The sequence below is a fragment of the Canis lupus genome, chromosome 8 (assembly GCF_011100685.1).
Source record: "Canis lupus familiaris isolate Mischka breed German Shepherd chromosome 8, alternate assembly UU_Cfam_GSD_1.0, whole genome shotgun sequence".
NCBI classification, from domain to species: Eukaryota; Metazoa; Chordata; class Mammalia; order Carnivora; family Canidae; genus Canis; species Canis lupus.
The window spans coordinates 72,109,830-72,130,447 of record NC_049229.1 but is presented as its reverse complement, the minus strand read 5'-3'; the positions used below and the strand labels follow the sequence as shown (position 1 = coordinate 72,130,447).

Sequence of the window (20,618 nt, the reverse complement as noted above, 5' to 3'; positions counted from 1 at the left end):
TAAGTAGACCAACTGTGGTATAGACATTTAAGAGAACATTATTCAGAGTCGAAAAGGAAGAAAGTACTGACACAAGCTGCCACGTGGCTAAACCTTGAAAACATACACTGAGTGAAAGAAACCAGACAAAAGATCCCATGTTGTAGGACTCCTCTGACATAATACATCCAGAATAGGTACGTGCACAGAACGAGAAGGCAAATTAGCGGTTACCAAGGGATGAGAGGAAAGGGAGTTCAGGGAGGGGCAAAGGGAATGACCACCTCATGGCTATGGAGTTTATTCCTGGGAAACAACAGTTTGAAACTAGACTGACAGTGCTCCACGATATTGTGAATACACTAAATGCCACTGAATTGTACCCTGTAAAATGGTTAATTGTAAGTTCTGTGATTTCCCCCTCGATCTGAAGAAAAGTAAAGGGATGGAGAAAGATTGATCATGCTAACACAAATCAAAAGAAAACCGGAACAGCTAAATTAATTTCAGACACGTAGACTCCAGGAAGAGGAGAATCAGCAGGGCTGACTCAGGAAGGGCACTAGCCCAAGAAGCATAACAGTGCTCAGTGTGTGTGCCTAACAACAGAGTGTCAAAATACGTGAAGCAAAAACTGATAAAATTGCAAGGAGAAATAGATGAATCCACTGTTAGAGTTGGGGAACTTCAACATACTTCCTCCAGTAATGGACAAATTCCAGTGAAAATCTGTAAGGGTACACAGTACCATCAATCAACTGGATTTTTTTTTAAGATTTTATTTATTCATGAGACACACACACACACACACACACACACACACACACACACAGAGGCGGAGACACAGAGGGAGAAGCAGGCTCCACGCAGGATGTGTGGGACTCGATCCCGGGACCCCAGGGCCTGAAGGTAAGCCACACCTGGGCTAAAGGTAAGCGCTCAACTGCTGAGCCACCCAGGCGTCCCCAATCAACTGGATCTAATGGACATCTACATACTACTTAGAACATTCACCAGGATACACTATATTCTGAACACATCTTAATAAATTTAATGGAAATAGTACAAAGTATGCTCTTAGACCACAGTGGAATCAATAAAAAGAAATCAGTAACAGAAAACAGCTGGAAAATCCCCCAATGTAGGCACACCTCGTTTTATTGTGCTTTGCTTTACTGCACTTTGCAGATACTGTGTTTTTTTTTACAAATTTAAGGTCTATGGCAACCTTGCCTCCAGCAGATCAGTGGACACCATTTTTTCCAAAAGCATTTGCTCACCTTATGTCTGTCTCTGTGTCATATGTTGGTGATTCTAACAGTATTTCAAACTTTTCTGTTATTATTGTATTTGTTATGGTGATTTGTGATCAGTGCTTAAGACTCACTGAAAGCTCAGATGATAGCATTTTTTAGCAATAAAGTATTTTAAAAGTAAGGTATGTACATGATTTTCTTAAGCATAATGCTATTGCATTATGGACTTTACCATTAAAGAAAAATGACTAAAATATTAAAATGAAAAGATTTTACTGCTCAAAATACAGCATTAAAAAAACGTAAAGGAGGGGATCCCTGGGTGGCTCAGTGGTTAAGCACCTGCCTTCGGCCCAGGGTGTGATTCTGGAGTCCCAGGATCGAGTCCCACGTCGGGCTCCCTGCATGGAGCCTGCTTCTCCATCTGTCTCTCTCTCATGAATAAATAAATACTTTAAAATATATAAGTAAATTTAAAAAAAAAAAGTAAAGGAGGGATGGCTGGGTGGCTCAGTGGTCGAGCATCTGCTTTTGGCTCAGGGCGTGATCCCGGAGTCCCGGATCGAGTCCTGCATTGGGCTCCCTGCATGGAGCCTGCTTCTCCCTCTGCGTCTCTCATGAACAAATAAAATCTTAAAAAAATAGAAAATAAATTAAAAAAAAACATAAAGGCAAGCCAGACTAGGAAAAAATACTTGCAATATATATCGCGGACAAAGAATCTGTCCAGAATATCTAACAAAGTCATTCAACTCAACCTGCACCCCTATCCCACAGCAGCAATATTAATATGCCCGGAAGACCAAAGAAAATACTCAGAACCATGGTTTTTCCAGTGGCCCAGTAAATAGATCCTTTCTGCAGACCCAAGAGTCAGAGCAACTGTGAAGTGCAACATAGGTTGCCATGACAAGCAAACATTTCCTGATGCAACAGGAAGAAACATCATTAGTACAAGGCTCCAATAATAAGAAAAATAAAAAATGGAGAAAATATTTGGAACAGATACTTCACAAGAAATGCAAATAGTCACACAAAAAGATGCTCGATATTGGGGTGGCTGGGGGGCACAGTCCATTAAGTGTCTGACTCTTGGTTTTGGCTTAGGTCATGATCTCAGGGTCCTGGGATCAAGCCCCACACTGGGCTCCACACCCTCAGAACGAGCCTAACATTGTCACCTTCTGCCTCCTCCCCTGCTCTTGCTCACTCACACTCTCAAATCTTTTTTTTTTTTTTTTAAAGATGCTCAACACCAATATTCATCAGAGAAACACAATTAAAATCACAATGGGAGGGACACCCAGGTGGCTCAGCGGTTTAGCACCACCTTCAGCCCGGGCGAGATCCTGGAGACTCAGGGTGTGATTCTGGAGTCCCAGGATCGAGTTCCATGTCGGGCTCCCTGCATGGAGCCTGCTTCTCCCTCTGCCTGTGTCTCTGCCTCTCTCTCTCTCTCTCTCTCTCTCTCATGAATAAATAAAATCTTTTTTTTTAAAAAAAAAGGTAAATATAAATAGATCAATACAACATAGAAGGACTATACTACACACAGTACTATGGATGAATCTCAAATCTCCCTTGCTGAGGGAAGACATCTAGACACATGGAGTAAAGCCTGTATGGGTCCATCACATGAAATTCTAGAAAGGGGAAATTTGTTCCATAAGCAGAGGTTCTCAACCAGTGTGAGATGTCTGGAGACACTGCTGGCTATCACAACTGCAGGAACGATTACGGACATCTGGCAGGCAGATGCAGATGTTTAGCAGAATCGCTACACATCCTACAAAGGCACACAATGGCCTCCTGCATGATCATGACAGAGAGCCATCTGGCCCACAATGGCAACAGTGAAAACTCCAGTTCTCCAGTGCCAGGAGGCCGTGTGGTTGTGGCCTTGGGCTGCAGTGGAAGTGGGGAGCTATCTACAAAGGAATCCATACAGGGAATTTCTGGGGGTAATGGAAATGCTCATCACCCAAACTGTGGTGGTCTCATGAATGTGTCCAAATGTCAAGTCAAACTGCCCACTTAACATGGGTGCATTTTACTCTACGTAAAGTCCACCTCAATAAAGTTACAAAATGAAACCATCAGGGCACTAGAAGTAAGCACAGGAGACATTTCTAATATAGACTCAAACAAGGAGGGTCTTTTTAGAGGACACAGAAGGTTCATATATTTGACTACATAAAAATGAAAGGCTAAATTTCACATGGTAAAAGGAAAACATGATAAAGTCAAACGACAAATGGGGGAAACATCAGTCACTCGTATGACGAAGGACTGATTCCTTACTACAAAAACAGTTCTTAAAAACATAACATCTAACACAAAGAAAGCTTGGCCAAAGGACAAATAGTCCCTGTGACAGGAGATACCAACGGCTCCTGGTGTGTGAAGATGATCGGCCTCACTCACAAAGACACAAAGTAAAACAACCTGGCAGCAATGGTACCTGCTGCTCTCACAAGCCATACAAACACCAGCATGAGGCGGAGATGGGGCACCAGCACCTGTGTCGCTACTGGGAGAGTATGCACACTGGTACCAATGGGACGGCAGGCAGCATGGCAACAACTACTAACTGCAATATTTACTAATGCCTTTTGACCCAGTAATTTTCACTTCAGGAATTTATCATACGTTACGTAAATGTACAAGAATAGTCACTGCAACAACACACGCAATGGCACAACTAGGAACTATCCAAATGTCCTCTGTAAGGTTATCAACTTAATTATGAGACAGCAGTAAAGCTATATACACCATGAAGCACTTAAAAAGCATGTGTAGAGATCCAGAAATATGATCTGCAACCAATATTAAGTGGAAACCCTGGGTACAGGTACAGACCAGTGTATGCGGTGTGTGGGTACCCAGGAAAACAGACTGAACCTGCATCCGCATGGCCAACAAACCATCTCTGGAAGGGCGAGAGAGACCCTGGCTGCATTAGCTTCTGGAGCCACTGTAACAAAGCCCCCCCGTACGCCAGCACTCAGAACAACAGAAACGTATTCTCTCTTGGTTCTGGAAGCCAGGGGTCTGAAATCAAGGTGTTAGCAGAGATGTACTCCCTCAGGAAGCTCTGCAGGGGAGGGTCCTCCCTACCTTTCCCAGCCCCTGGTGGCTCTTGGTGCTCCTGGGCTTATGGCCATGTCCCTCCAGTCTCTTCCATCCTCACACAGCTGCTTCCTGGTGTCTCCTCTGTATGCCCCTCATAAGGACACGTGCCATTGGCTTTAGGGCCCACCCTAAATCCAGGATGATGATCCCATCTAACCACAGATCCCTAACCTAACCACACTTTCAAAGACCCTTTTCCCAAATAGGTTACCATTTACAGGAGATTTAGGGGTAAGGACATGGACACAGCTTGAGAAGCCACCATTCAGCTCACAACACTTGTGGCCCTGAGAATGCTTTCCTGTTGGATTTATCGAATCTGACCCCTTGTGTCTGTTCTCCTACTGGCACACAGCCCAGCTCCAGTGCCATCTCCCTGGGCCTCGGCTGCAGAGGGCTCACCATGAACCCCATGCACCTGCCAGCATGCTCCTTCTCAAGCAGTCGAGGCAGGGTAGTCTCTTGCTCAAAACCCTCTGAGAGCCCTCTCTCTCCCTCAGAGCACAAGACAAAATCCACCCCCAGAGCCCCAGCCCTGGCTTCTCTCCAGCATCCGCTCCTAATGGTTCCTGCTCCAGTACAGAGAGAGGCCTCCTGCTGGCTCCCCAAGAACACCAAGCATGCTCGCCCTCAGGGCCCCTTCCCCAGATATAGGCACATTCCCCAAGCCAGGCCTCTGTGTGCTGTGCCCGCATCAGAAGGGCTTTCCCCTCAGAAGGCAGCGCCAATCTCCTGCACCTGCACCTGCCCCTCCTGCAGGTTCAGCACACAAGCCACGGTCTGACATGGTTTCTGTAGAGCACATCTAGCTGGAACATAGCCTTGCATCATGTATGCACCATCTATGGTGACCTCTGCAGAGCAGCTCAAAGGCAACTGGCACCATGTGGCCACAGAGCCAAAACTGCTCACTCCCCAGCCCTCGATGGAAAAAGAGCTGCACATTCCTGCTCTATCCCTTACCCACACCACCAACCACATCCCCGCTCTTACCATCGCCTGACATACCCATCTGTCACCTGTCTCTCCCCATGGCGACACCAGCTCAGTGAGCACAGGGAACATGGGCATGCGCTCTGCACAGCCAACCATCAGGGCCACAGCGGCAATGAGAGGACACACGGGCAAGGCTCAGTGCCGGAGTGGGGGTAGGACGGCCTTTTACTCCCTACCTTTTATTATTTAAAGATTTTATTTATTCATGAGAGACACAGAGACGGAGAAGCAGAGACACAGGCAGAGGAAGAAGCAAGCTCCATGCAGGGAGTCCGATGTGGGACTCGATCCCAGGTCTCCAGGATCACGCCCTGGGCTGAAGGCCGTGCTAAACCACTGAGCCACCCGGGCTGCCCTGCTCCTGACTTTTTTTTTTTTTTTTTTTTTTCCTACTCCTGACCTTTTAAAAAAACTTCTCATTTCATATCTTGTGTGTGCATTACTTACTAAGAACATAAATAACTGCCTATTTAAAACATGAGAAAAGATGGTCAACTAGTCTTCACCAAAGCAGGAAAAGAATATCCAATGGGAAAAAGGACAGTCTCTTCAACAAATGGTGTTGGGCAAACTGGACAGCCACATGCAGAATAAAACTGGACCACTTTCTTACACCAGACACAGAAATGAGTTTAATGCATTAAAAAACTAAATGTGACACTGGAAACCATCAAAATCCTAGAGGAGAACACAGGCTGCAAGCTTTTTGACCTCAGCACAACTTCTTGCTAGACACATCACCAAAGGCAAGGGAAACAAAAGCAAAAATGAACTACTGGGACTTCATCAAGATAAAGAGGTTCTGCACAGCAAAGGAAAGAGTTGACAAAACCAAAAGACAACCAACAAAATGGGAGAAGATATCTGCAAATGACATATCTGATAAAGGGTTAGAATCCAAAATCTATAAAGAACCTATCTAACTCAGCACCCAAAAAACAAATAATCCAGTCAAGAAGTGGTCAGAAGACATGAAGAGACATCTCTCCAAAGAAGACCTACACATGGCCAACAGACACATGAAAAGATGTTTAGCATCACTCAGCATCAGGAAAATACAGATCAAAACCACAATGAGATACAACCTCACACCAGTCAGAATGGCTAAAATCAACAACAAAGGAAATGAGATGTTGGAGAGGCTATGGAGGAAAGGGGAACCCTCCTGCAGTGTTGGTGGGAATGCAAGCTGGTGCAGCCACTCTGGAAAACAGTATGGAGGTTCTAACTTAAATACAATCATCCTACACACACACACACAAAAACAAAACAAAACAAACAACAACAAAACCAACTACCCAATGATCCAGTAATTACACTACTGGGTATTTACCCCAAAATACAAAAACACTAAATCAAAACACAAAATACAAAAACACAAAATGATAGGATGCACGCATCCCTATGTTTTACAGCAGCATTATATAGTCAAGATATGGAAACAGCCTATGTGTTCATCAACTGAATGGATAAAGATGACGTAGTATATATACTCTGGAATATTACTCTGCCACAAAAAAAGAATGAGCTCTTAACCATTTTCAACAACATGGATGGATCTAGAGAATATAATGCTAAATAAAATTAGAGAAAGACAAACACCACATGATTTCACTCATATGTGGAATTTAAGAAACAAAACGAATGAGAAAAGGGGGGAAAGAGACACAAACCAGGAAACAGACTCATAACTACAGAGAACAGACTGACGGTCACTAAGGGGAAGGTTGGGCAGGGGGACAGGTGATAAGGATGAAGGAGCACACTTGTGATGAGCTCCGGGTGGGTCATGTATGGAAGTGTTGATCTCTTATACCGTACTCCTGAACCTAATATCACACTGCATGTTAACTAACTGGAATTTAACTAAAAACTTTAAAAACACCATGGAACCAGAAAAGCATGCATGTGAACAGCAAGGGAGTTATCACCTAACTTCAAATTATGTGAGGAACAATGTTCATTAAGCAGTAACGTCCACAATAGCCAAACTGTGGAAGGAGCCACAATGTCCTTTGACAGATGAATGGTTAAAGATGACATGATATGTATATATAATGGATTATCACTCAGCTGTCAGAAAGGACGAATACCCACCATTTACATCGATGTGGATGGAACTAGAGGGTATTATGCTGAGGAAAATAAGTCAATCAGAGAAAGACAATCATTATATGGTTTCACTCATACATGGAATAGAAGAAATAGTGAAAGGGACCATAAGGAAAGGAGGGAAACTGAGTGGGGAAAAATTAGAGAGGAAGACAAACCATGAGAGACTCCTAATTCTGGAAGACATAATGAGGGTCACTGGAGGGAAGGAGGGTGACTGGGTGACGGGCACTGAGGAGGGCACATGATGAGATAAGCACTGGGGGCTATACTATATGTTGGCCAACTGAAGTTAAATAAAATATTTAAAAAAACAAAAAAATCATGTGGGGATAAAGAAGCCATCAAATGTGCTACTTGGTTTGGCAGAAAGTAGCGCTATTGTGAAGAACGAGGACAGAATTAATCGGCGACGCAATGTGGCTGCATGGGGTGATGCAGGAACCAGGCACACAGAATGATGTAAAGAGCTCAGTCTTCACTCATTGTAGCAGCAAGTAAATAATGACTATGGTGGAAACTGAGAAGCAGCATGATTTACCTGATGTAATATTTACCAAGATGGAGGCAATTCCAGAAAAAAAAGAAGAATCCAAATGGTTTTTTTTTTTTTTTTTTTTTTTTTTTTTTTTTTATTTATGATAGTCACAGAGAGAGAGAGAGGCAGAGACACAGGCAGAAGGAGAAGCAGGCTCCATGCACCGGGAGCCTGACGTGGGATTCGATCCCGGGTCTCCAGGATCGCGCCCTGGGCCAAAGGCAGGCGCTAAACCACTGCGCCACCCAGGGATCCCTCCAAATGGTTTTTTAAAAAAGATTAGAACCATAGAAACAAAGGAGCTGGATTTTTTTTTTTTTTTTTTTTTTTTTACAGCAAGCCATTCATTACTATGTAATTTTTTAACCACTCATGGAACTTTGACTGGAACACAAACAGCAGAAAGAGCGCAGGACAGCTCACGGGACCATCTGCTGCCATGATGACCCCACCTGGATTACCACAGCGCCTGCCTTAGACCCTGGCAAAGTGAAGAGCACCCAGCTGGGTGGAGTATCCGATCGTTTCCCACGAGGTCTTTCTGAAAAGACAGGCTGAACGCCGACCTTCAATTCAAGCTGAACTTCTGGTTGCTCTCAGGCATGGCACAGGTGGTGCTGCCAGCGTGGTGCCCACCTCCTGCCCACGGCTGGGGAATGCATTCCCAGAGTCCCACATCTGCACAGCTTTGGCTCCAGGCTCAGCAAGACCGGGGGCAAGTGAGACATGCGTGACGGTGCCCAGAAGCTCATGACAGTGACACCATGATGCACACACAGTGTTGTGCGCCCCCACAGGCTTGCTGACTGCCAGTCCTGCAGACCAACAAGGCCCAGCAGAAAACCGGCTGGGACCCCAGTTTACAGAAGCTCCACAGATGCCAGTTTCCCAGTCCTTGTACACGAGCTCCTGGTCACCACCCCACGGCCCCCAGATACATAGGCTTCTCAGATTTTCTCACAAGCTGTCCTGCTGTGAACCAGCACGTGTAGGCAGAGCGCTTCTCTTGTGCTTCCAACTTGCCCCTCGCAGATCCTGATGCCGGCACCTCTGCCACCCATGGGAGCCAGTGGGGATCTGCTCCTGCCGCTGCGCAGTGACGGCTGTTCTCATGTGACCTTGACTTTACTTTCACCAAGAGGCCTATACTCCCCTTTACCGGTTTTCTCAATTCTGAGGTTTTAGAATGAAATAGCTTTTAATCTCCTCTGACTAAAAACTGTCAGAAACAGAAACTTAGTCTAATGCTTTTATTGCTTTAACATAAATATACTAGTTGCCAGGTAATCTCCCTGATTTCCAAAATTTGGACTTAGAATTATAAGGTGGATAAAAATCTAAAATATACAAAACTAAAGTTAGTTTCACCAAACTTAAATATTTTCCCTCATGGAAAAAAAAATGAGAAAATGCCACAAGAAACACGCAGCTCTCCTTTGTGGTAACCTGGGGTTTGGGATGGTGGTTCCCCTATATCCCAGGTTACATCACTGTAATGAAACAGAACATATTAGCACATGCCAGAACCTTACATGTTCAGCTATTTATATTTACCTTAATAGATTTAAAGCAAAATACATCTCTTTTCCAAAGTCTTCTTTCAGCCAGTGGATTTTCCCTAAATCTTTTAACACAGTGATTTTCTGTTTCTAGAAAAGACAAGACTTTCCAATCCTTCCCAGCTGAACAGAAACACCACTCTCCAGCCACCACCCACATGGAAGAGGAAGCAGGATGGAGAAGACCTTTCGAATGCAGCAGGCAAAGACTGTCACATTCAGATACAGAGAAAGTCATCTGCAGATGCTTTAATGCAGCTGTGTTTGGGGTGGGTCTCTGTTCCTTCAGGAGGAACTGGGATACCAGCTGCCGGCACAGCTAGGTATTGAGAACAATCAGTTTGTGGAGCTGGTAGAGAAAGGTGTTCTTCCCTCGGCTGCTTTCCCGGTCAGCCTGCTCCATGACCAGCTTTGGGTCAACCTGAGGGGGAGACAAAAGGACCAGTCAGACCTTTCCAGGACACGGATTATTCTAGGCATCAGTTAAAGTAAGTACAATGAATATATATAACTACACACACACACACACACACACACACACACATACACACACACAGAGACAGACAGACATGTTAGACCAGAGAAAGTCATCTTTCAGTTTCCAAAGGTATTTCTAGAACACCTTTCTCGGTCCTCTCCCTGCACTCACTGCTCTGTGTCTGACAACGTATCTTTAATAATACAGTGACCTTTCCTGGAAGCTCACAGGCGTCCCCCCACCCCCAACATGAACTGCAACACTGTCACAAGCTTTCAAGTATGCATAGGTTTCCTAAAACACATCAACCTCTAAATAAAGTTCTGCTTTCAAAGTCAGTCCTGCTATTAACTTGAACACCACAGAGTCTGCAGGAAAGGTGCTGGTGCCCCTCCTGTCACAGGCAGAGCCTTGCACTCAGGGAGCTGGCTCAGGGCCTGTCCTGAGGGCTCTAGAGAGGGGCACCAGACAAGGAGCACACGACAAAGGAAAGTCTCCTTCAGACTCAGATGGGAAAGCACCACACATCCGGGGGCATCTTGTTGCTTCAACTGCAGCTGGTGTCTGTACAAACACATCCCTGGCTCTAGAATTAAAGCTGAAAGCCCCTCCTTTAGTTCCCTCCAGGTCAAATTTTACTCTGTTTTCTAAACTTTTCCATGTAAATGTAAACATCAGGGTGCCCCAGGTGGGCCCTGCCTGACTTCCCCCACTGCTGTGGACTGAACTGTGCCCCAAATCCATAAGTTGAAGTTCAAATCCCCACTGTCACAGTATCTGGAGATGGGGCCTTTGGGTGGTAAGTGGGGTTCTATGAGGTCACCAGGGGAAGGCCCTCACAATGGGATGAGAGCCCTTCTCAGAAGAGACACGAGGGAGAGCTCCCCTCTCTCCACCATGTGAGGACACAGTATGTGGGCTCGTGTCTCCCAGCTAGGAAGGGGGCCCTCGTCAGAACGTGGCCCAGCTGTGCTGGTGCCCTGACCTCCGACTTCCAGCCTCTGGAACTATGAGAAAATAAATGTCTGCTGGTTAAGCCACCTCGCTGTGGTGCACTGTCAGAAGGCGGAGCAGACTGGGGCCATGCCAATGTGTCTGGATCTACTTCATTCAAAGTTAACAGGCAGTCACCCTTGGCATCAGAGAGAGCGCACCACTGAGAGACAGCACATCCCTATGACACCAGCCCATGAGCCAAGAGAACCGTCCACACTGCCTGTCCCCATTCTACTCTCTCAGGACCCTCCACGACCCATTCCATGCACTCCTAAGGGGCAGGTTGTCCTCACGGCACTATTTCTCACTCACCTGATTCCATTCATATGGCTTTTCATGCCACTTAGGGACAACTCTCTGTCTTGGTTTCAACTGACAGAACAAACTAAAATTAAAAATAAGAATTAAATCTTAATTATATGTCAGTAACCGAAAAAACTATGATTAAAAAAAGATTTAAATCCAGAATTATAACTACAGTAAATTTTTAAAAGGTCAAGATATATGTAGCTATGACCAGAGAATAATCCACTATCCACTAAAAAACAGGACGACAGAGTGCAGGTACAGGTGCAGAGGACCAGCCCCCATTCTCCCAGTCCATTCACAGCAAGCAGCGGTTGCTCCAGCCCATACATCGCTGCATCACTGAATGGAACACGGATTTTATGTCCTCTCCTCTTGGACAGCCTGACAAGCTAGTAACGCCATCAGCTTAAAAAGGCATAGTTAGAGACTTGTAGCAATGAACAGAGTATAGAGGTCTGGAAATCTTCTTGCCCCCAAAACAACTGTAAAACTCAACAAAATACTAAAAAAACAAAAAACAAAAAAACAAAAAAACCCAACCCCACAAATCCCCAAACATTTGAAGGCTCTGTAAACTAACCAAAAGCAAACAAGTTGAGAAGTATTCATTCACAAAGAACCGCTGAATTCAGGTAAGAAAAGTGGAGTCTGGGGTGGAGCTCCGGCCTGGGGCTAGCTCCTCCCACCCACCCCCAGCTCAATCTAGGACCTGAGGGCTAGCAGGGCCAGTCTGGCCATGAAAACCAGCACCTTCGTCACAGCCAGACTGAGCTTACTTGATTAGGTGCAGAGGGTGAAAAACCCTCCTGTCTGGCAACACTGTCAGCAAATAAATGGAGAAAGCCCATGGCTCTGCTAGCCTTAGGTCACGGTCCTCCTTGGGACCTGGGCAGACCAACAGACAATCTAGAAGCCCAAAAGGAAGGTCTTGGGAGTGAGAGTACAAGATGGCCAGGCAGGCCCTCCACACACTCCCTGGGGGATTAGGAGGCCTCATACACATGCAGACAAGACCGATGGCAGCCCTTAGCTGGCCACAGAGCCCTGGATGACTGGGAGGAGCCACGCATGCACAAGAAAGTCCTGGGAAAAAATAAAAACCAGGGAAGAGTTCAGAATTGCCTGAACTTTGGCTGCACTCCCCAAACCACAAGTGCATCTCCTAGCAGAGAGTAGAAGCTTAAAGGCTTAGGTATTGAAGTACAACTTCTCATTAATCACTGGCTGAACACTAAGTAATGCACACCCAAGAACAACTCCCAGTAAGCCAGGATGAAAATAAAAAGGAGAATGAAAACAGAAACCAAGTATCAGTGGCCTCACAACATGGAGGGAAACATACCCTGTAGAACCCTGCAGGGGGATCAGGACCCTACATACTGCTACACTACCTCATCGAAGAAATGGGCAGAAGACATGAATAGACATTTCTCCAAAGACGACACACAAATGGCCAACAGACACATGAAAAGATGCTCCACATCATTCGGCATCAGGAAAATACAGATCAAAACCGCACACCAGTCAGAATGGCTAAAATGAACAAGTCAAGAAACAACAGATATTGGCAAGGATGCAGAGAAAGGGGAATCCTCTTACACTGCTGGTGGGAATGCAAGCTGGTACAGCCACTATGGAACACAGTATGGAGGATCCTCAAAAAGTTCTAGGATCCAGCAATTACATTACTAGGTATTTGTCCCAAAGGATACAAACGTAGTGATTCAGAGGGGCACATGCACCCCAATGTTTATAGCAGCAATGTCCACAATAGCCAGAATATAGAAGAGCCCAGATGATCATCAATGAATGAATGGATATAGAAGATGTGGTATATAGACACAATGGAGTATTCAGCCATCAAAAAAACCTTGAAATTTTGCCATTTGCAACAACATGAATGGAACTGGAGAATGTTATGCTGAGTGAAATAAGTCAGAGAAAGATCCATATAATCCCACTCATATGGAATTTAAGAAACAAAACAGAGGATCATAGGGGAAAAGAGGGAAAAATAAAACAAGATGAAATCAGAGAGGGAGACAAACCACAAGAGACCCTTAATTCTGGGAAACAAACTGAGAGTCGTTAGGGGGGGATGGGGTAACTGGGTGATGGGCATTAAGGAGGGCACATGATGTGATGAACACTGGGTGTTATAACAACTGATGAATCACTGAACACTACGTGTGAAACTAAAATTTTAAAAATTAATCAATTTTCAGCAAAAAAGCATGAGACATTTCACAAGAAACAGGAATGTGTGATCTACATTCGGGGTGGGGGGGAAGCATCCCAAAGAAGCTGAGTGGCCCCAAATGTGGGTTTTAGCACACAAGACTTCAAAGCAGCCACTGTGAGTATATACAAAGAATTAATAAAGCAATCCATGTTTAAAGAAAATACAGGAAAATAGGACAATGACTCAAAGATAATTGCAATAAAAATTAAAAACTATACAAAAACAATTCTGGAGTTGAAAAGTACAATGACCAAAATGGACAATCCCCTACAACACAGCACACCTGCAGAGCTCAGATGGCAGGGTAGAGCAGCAGTAAATGTAAGGACCAGTCAATAGAAACTAGTCTGGGGTGCCGGGGCAAGAGGGTACAGTCGGTTAAGTGTCCGACTCTTGGTTTAGCTCGTCATGATCTCAGGGTCATGGGATCAAGCTCTAGGTCAGGCTCTGCACTCGGTGGGGAGTCTGCTTGGGAGTCTCCCTCTCCCTCTGCCCCTTCCCCTTCTCGCCCTCCCTCTCTCTCTCTCTCTCTCTGTAAAATAAATAAACCTTTTTTAAAAAGAAAAGGATTATAAAAAGATTCTGAACAACTTTATGCCAACAAATTAGTCAATTTAAGTGAACAAACTCCTACAAGACACAAATTACCAAAACTACTTAAAAAGAAATAGAAAATCTGCACTTGATCTTAGCCAAAAGGCTGAGAAGTGATAGAAATAGAGAATCTGAACAGACCTAAAACACAAGAAATTGAATTTGTAACTTAAAATTTCTCCACAAAGAAAAGTCCAAGCTCAGATGGTTTCACTGAAAAATTCTGTCAAATGTTTAAGGAAGAAATAATACCAATCTTACACAAACTCTCAGAAACAGAGTAGCTGGGAACACTTCCCACCACATTCTTGGAAGCCAGTTTTTACCCTGATACCAAATCAGACAAAGATATCACAAGGAAGCTTGCGATAAACCAACCACCCTCAAGAACACAGATGGAAAAATCCTTAACAAAAACATATTGCAAACAATCTACAAATATATAAAAAGGATTATACACCATGTGGAGCTCAAAACAGAAATGCAAGGCTAATTTTAACATCCAAAAACAAGTGTGTAATGTACAGTATAATACAATATACCATAAAAACTGAATGAAAGGGGGGGAAAAAACAAACATGATTATCTCAAGGACAGAAAATTATTTGGCAAAATGCAACATCTTTTCCTGGTAAAGGCTCTCAGCACACCAGGAACAGAAAGGAATTCTCCAACCTGACAAAAAGGAACCACGAAACACCTACAGCTAACATAATAATAGTGAACAACTTAATGCCTTTTCTCTAAAACCCAAACAAGACAAAGATGCTTTGAGAATCTGCCTTTGGCTCAGATCATGATCCCAAGGTCCTGGGATTGAGTCCTGCATCAAGCTCCCCACAGGCCTGCTTTTCCCTCTGCATATGTCTCTGCCCCTCTCTCTGCATCTTTCATGAATAAATAAAAGCAGAAAAAAAAGAAGCCAAAAGCACAAATGTCAGTAAGGAGGAAGAAAAACTGTCTTTACCCACAGATATTCTCCTATATGTGAGAGAAAAATCCTAAAGAATCTACAAAAGCTACTAGTATTAATAAGTTTAACAGGGTCATGGGAAAAAGATCAAAACATAAAAATCAATTCCTCATTTCTAGCAATGAATAATCCAAAAATAAAATAATTTCATTCACAATAGCATCCAAAAGACTACAATACTTAGAAATAATTAAACAAAAGTATAGGACCTGCACGCCAAAAACTATACAAACTTAGAAGAAGCAAAGTGAACAGAAAACTACTAAACATTCCATCTTCATGAAGCACATAAACTCAATACTGTTAAGATGGTAAATCTCCACAAACTGATCTGCAGATCCAACACAATCCCTACTACAATTTCAGCAAGGTTTATTATAGAAACTGACAAGCCAATCCTAAAATGCATATGGTAGGGGGGGAGCGGGGAGAAGGCCGCTGGCTCAGTTGTGCGGCATGTGACTCTGAATTCAGGGTGTTGAGTTTGAGCCTCACATGGGGTCCAGAGATTACTTAAAAATAAAATTAAAAAAATAAATGTCTAGGAAAAGGAAAAGGATCTAGAATAGTAAGCATAATTTGGAAAAACAAGAACAAAATACGAAGACTAACATTACCCAGTTTCAAGACTAAGTATAAAGCCATAGCAATCAAGACAATATAATGGAAGACAAGTATTGGCATAAAATACACATAAGTAGAATAAAATAGTCCAGAAATAAACCTTTACAATGTTTGTGGCCAATTCATTTTTGACAGGAGCCAAAGCATTTCCATGGAGGACAGTAAGAGCTTTTCAGCAAGTGAGATTGTCATGAATGGATGTTCATCTGAAATAAGATGAACTTTAGACTCTCACATCTTATACTATATAAAAGTGTCATCTCACAACAGACCAAAAACTAAAATACACCAAGTAAATATAAAAGAGGAAAAACTTCTGTCACATTGAGCTTAGCAAAGATTTTTCAGATATGACACCAAAAGCATAAGCCAAAAAAAAAAAAAAAAAAAGATAAAGCAGCCATCATCAAATCTAAACATTGTGTTCTTCAGAAGACAGCATTAAGAAAATGAAGACAACATGCTGGGAAAATATCTGCAAATAGTATATCCACTAGGAAACTTTTAGCCAGAATTTAGAGCTTCTACAACTCAAAAATAAGACAGCTCAACTTAAAAATGGGTAAAAGATTTAAACAGATATATTTCACCAAGAAATACATAATTGGTTAGATGCTATCATTAGTCATTAAAGAAATGCAAAATAAAACCAGAGCGATACCCCACCAGACTGTCAACAATACATATGCCGATGGTGACGATGATGGCGAGTGCTGGTAGGAATGTAAAAGGCCAGGCACCATGGACAACGCTTTGGCCGATATTTAAAAAATTAACAGGAATTCATCATATAACCTACCAATGATACTCCCTAGATCTCTACCCCAAGATGCTGGAAGTAAGCATTCACCCGAAGACTTTATACAACTCCTCACGGTAGCGTATTCACCACAGCCTGATACTGGCAACAATCCACACATTTCATCAACTGGCAAACAGAATGTGGCACACAGACTATGGAGTATCACCCAGTGACCAGAAAGAACATGTTACAACATAGATGAGCCGCAAACATGTGCTAAGTGAAGGAAGCCGGATTTAAAAGAAGAAAATCAAAATCACCATGATTCCGTTGACATCAGGTTTATGGAGAAGACAAATCCACAGAGACTGGGTGTAGATCAGGATTTGCCAGGGTTGGGATCAGGGGGGTGCCGCTTACAGCTAGGCTACAACAACTTCTGTTTTTAAAACAGCTTAATTGAGATACAATTCATGAACAACTATTAACAATTTTAAGTATACAATTCAATAATTTTCATAAATTTGTAAAGTCATGCAACCATCACAATTCAGTTTTTAAATATCTGAGTGAAATTTTGAGGATGACAGGAATGTTGGAAAAACCAAGTCATGGTCAGGGTTATTAGCACAACTGTACAAATGTAATATAGTCATTGAAGTGTCACCCTCCCCGCCCCACCCCTCCCTATGGCCTAGTCAGAACATGGTCACCCTTGCTGACAGCGGCTATAAGGAGCTAGAAAGGATCATCGGTCACACTGGTGGTCCTTGTTTGCCCAAGGCAGTGAGTGTCCTGTGCCATAAGGACTGAAGTTGTGTTGGCCAAGTAGCATCTGACCTCCTGATGACATTCCACACCTTCCCATGTGGATTTTGGGTGGATTTCTTTTAGTTTTACATAAGCATTTTTTAATGTTTTCTAGCATTGTTTCTGATCTGGGTGCCAGTCCCTTAGGCAAATACCCTGAGATGGCCTGAGCACTTTATGAGTGTCAAACTTCACAAAGTTCACAGAAAAAATATTTTTATGTAAAAAAGTGAAGAGAGAAAACTAAAATTAGCCTTTCTCACAATTGCTAAGGCAGCTTTGTATATTTAATACCTTTTTAAAAGTGTACAACTTACCCTAGAAGTTTCTGACGAGCATTATCCTGTAACTGTGCAATTCTTTCCGGCCCAAGAAACTTCGATCCATTTGGTCCATCACACACTAGCTTGTTAATAGCAGCCCTGAGAATATTAATCTGTAAATAAATAGCAACATAAATATTCATATGGTTCTACTATAACTGAATTTCATTCTACATTAAAAATAATTCATTAGCATTCAGAGTTGTTCATATTCTTTTTAATATTTATTTATTGATCGAGAGAACGAGTGAGCACACAGAGCAAGAGTGAACGGGGTGGGGGGTGCAGAGTGAGACAGAGAATCTCAGGCAGACTCTGTGCTGAGCACGGAGCCCAATGTGGGGCTTGATCTCATAACCCTAAGATCATGACCTAAACTGAAATCAAGAGTTGGGACACTCAACCAACTGAGCCACCCACGTGCCCCCAGAATTCATGTTCTCACAACTATGTCAATATGGTTTCTGGAGCAAATTATTAAAACAACACAAACAACATCAATAACCACTACTGTAATTTAAGAAACAGTAACAAAAGAAAAAATTAAAAATCAGCAAGAAAAGGCTCAGATTTTTCAGTCTAATCACACTTATTAAATTCACAAGGTCACACGGCTCAACATCTACCTATATCATATGGATTCTTCTTGCTTTGCAATGTTTATACTGAAGCCCTAGAAGTAATCTCACCCCCAGAGGTATGACAAGCCATGTTCTACCAGTCTCTGTCAGTCTCTCCGAAGCGGACTCGGAGCATTACTATTAAAGCCCAGGCTCCCTCTAGACTGACCAGATTCCTCTTGTCCTTTCTCTGTCCGTGCACCTGTGTCATGACTCCCCAGTGTCCTCTGATCTAGAGGTTTCTTAGCCTTTTCTTGTTTTTCAAGACCCTGACTGTTCTCTAAGAGTTCTGGGCAAATCTTTCATGGGATGTCCCTGGTTTGGGCTTGTGTGACATTTTGCCATGATTAGACTGAGGTGATGGACTCTGGAGAGGAACACCCAAAGGTGAGGTACCTTCTTATATCATCACACTAGGGCATGGGTGCCATCACCATAATAGGTCACTGGGATGTTGGCCTTGAGCACTTCACTGAGGTGGTGCCTGCTGGGGTTTCACACTGCAGAGTCTCTCCTCCCCTCCCCTCCTTTTCTGCTTGGAAGTACATCCCTAAGTCCAGTCTACTCTCTGGGGACACATTAAGGTCCACTCCCTGGAGGAAGGTGTCTACAGGTACTATTGCCAATTCCTCTGTATGCAAGATCTGTCTCTTACTCCTTGTTTATATCCTTATGGAGACACAGATAATCATCTGACAGTGAGTTCTAATCCAATACATTTATTTTGTTGCTTTGGCCCGCAGGAGCCCTTTCAGTTGGCCCACGTGTCCCCCTGACATGCCCCCAACCTTTTGTTGTCTGAGCACTTCTTTACTTCCTGGCACTACAAAAAGCTCTAAGGCTTATCCCTTATTTTCCCTGCTCCAACCCTAGAGAAGTCACTTCCCCAAGGAGCCCTGGTTCCCTTTCCTGGAAAATCCTATCCAAAACCAGTCTGGGTACCAGGTTTGAGGGGTCATTAAGGCATCATGGCTATGGGGTGTCATGGTTTATCAGCCCTCACAGAGCTAGGTATCAGGTGTATATGAAGCCACCACCACATACACACAATATGCATCCATGCATGTGTAAGTTAAACATGATTTCACACTGATGAATGTCTGGCTCCTCGTGTGTCCCAGAGTCCAATCCGGCCCTCCTGTCCTGTCTGGAACTCCTCTGTCCAATGAGAAACCTGGCTCCCTCATCCAGGGAGCTGCCTGTTCAACACCCCCAGTACCATGTAAACCAGTTCCAGAGCAAAGCAGCCAGACCACGGAGGGAACAGTGTTTATGTGCAGCTGCTTTCAGGTGGCAGCCTTATAGGTTCCAGTCAAAGCACTGCCTTCCAAAGCTCCTTTCCTCCTCAGTGCAATCACCCATCGTGTGTGTGTCTCAAATGCATACCTGAGCACGCCCCTCCTTCATGAGGAGTGTTCTGTGGGTTAAAAGGCACATGGAGTCGTGCATCCAGCTCCAAGCATCCACAAAGCAGCCCCTCTGCTTGCAATAACTGCCAATCTGCTCTCTGACCTATGGCCTAGCCTACCCCAGAATATGTCGTATGAAGGGGATCATACATAGACTCCAAGTCCTGGCTCCTCCACCATGGAGACACACAGCCAACACCTACTCATATCGCATGAATCAATTCTCTCCTCCTTTTGTACTGCTGAAGAATGCCCCACTGCATGACCATTGCATGGTTTCTTCAAGCATTCCCCTATTGGACATCTTGAACATCTTGATTGCTTCAAGTTTCCAGCAGTTATGAATTATGAATGAAGCAATTAGCATTCATCTACAGATTTTATGTAAGTGTTCAAATCTCTTACATAAATACTTAGGGGTGGGATTCTTGGATATTACGGTAGATGTGTTCAACTTTTAAGAATATTGTCTCCCAAAATAGGAGTTCCATTCTGCTTCTATCCGCACTGAACAGTTTCTGTTGCTCCACGTCCTCTCCAGCATTCTTTACTGTCAGGTTTGAGTCAGTCATCGTAATAGGCACACACAGGAAGGTCACTGTGGTTTTGTTTTTGTTTTTTTTTTTTTAAGATTTTATTTATTCATGAGACACACACAGAGAGAGAGGCAGAGACATAGGCAGAGGGAGAAGCAGGCTCCATGCAGGAAGCCCAATAGGGGACTCGATCCCAGGCCCTGGGATCACACCCTGAGCCAAAGCCAGATGCTCAACTGCTGAGCCACCCAGAGGTCCCGGTCATCATGGTCTTAATGTCCATTTCCTAATGAACAGGAACAGTTGAGCATCTGTGTTTACTGCTGTCCATAGTTTCATGTAGTTACTTTTTAAAATTACCAGGTCTTAAGAGTACCTTACATATTATGG

The 20,618-nt window shown here is 43.6% G+C and overlaps 1 protein-coding gene across 6 annotated transcripts in view; it reads right to left on the bottom strand.

The window, feature by feature from the left end:
• Positions 1 to 9,249: 9,249 nt before the first annotated feature.
• The window catches only part of TDRD9 (tudor domain containing 9), a 106,906-nt gene continuing 95,537 nt past the window's right edge, over positions 9,250 to 20,618 (bottom strand). For all 6 annotated transcript variants that reach the window (XM_038545877.1, XM_038545879.1, XM_038545878.1 and 3 more), the window contains 3 exons: positions 17,658 to 17,776; positions 11,359 to 11,431; positions 9,250 to 9,993 (listed from right to left, as the gene is read on the bottom strand). In XM_038545877.1, the coding sequence (XP_038401805.1) occupies positions 9,892 to 9,993; positions 11,359 to 11,431; positions 17,658 to 17,776 (294 nt within the window). In that variant the 3' untranslated portion in view covers positions 9,250 to 9,891. The remainder of the gene's footprint in view (positions 9,994 to 11,358; positions 11,432 to 17,657; positions 17,777 to 20,618) is intronic.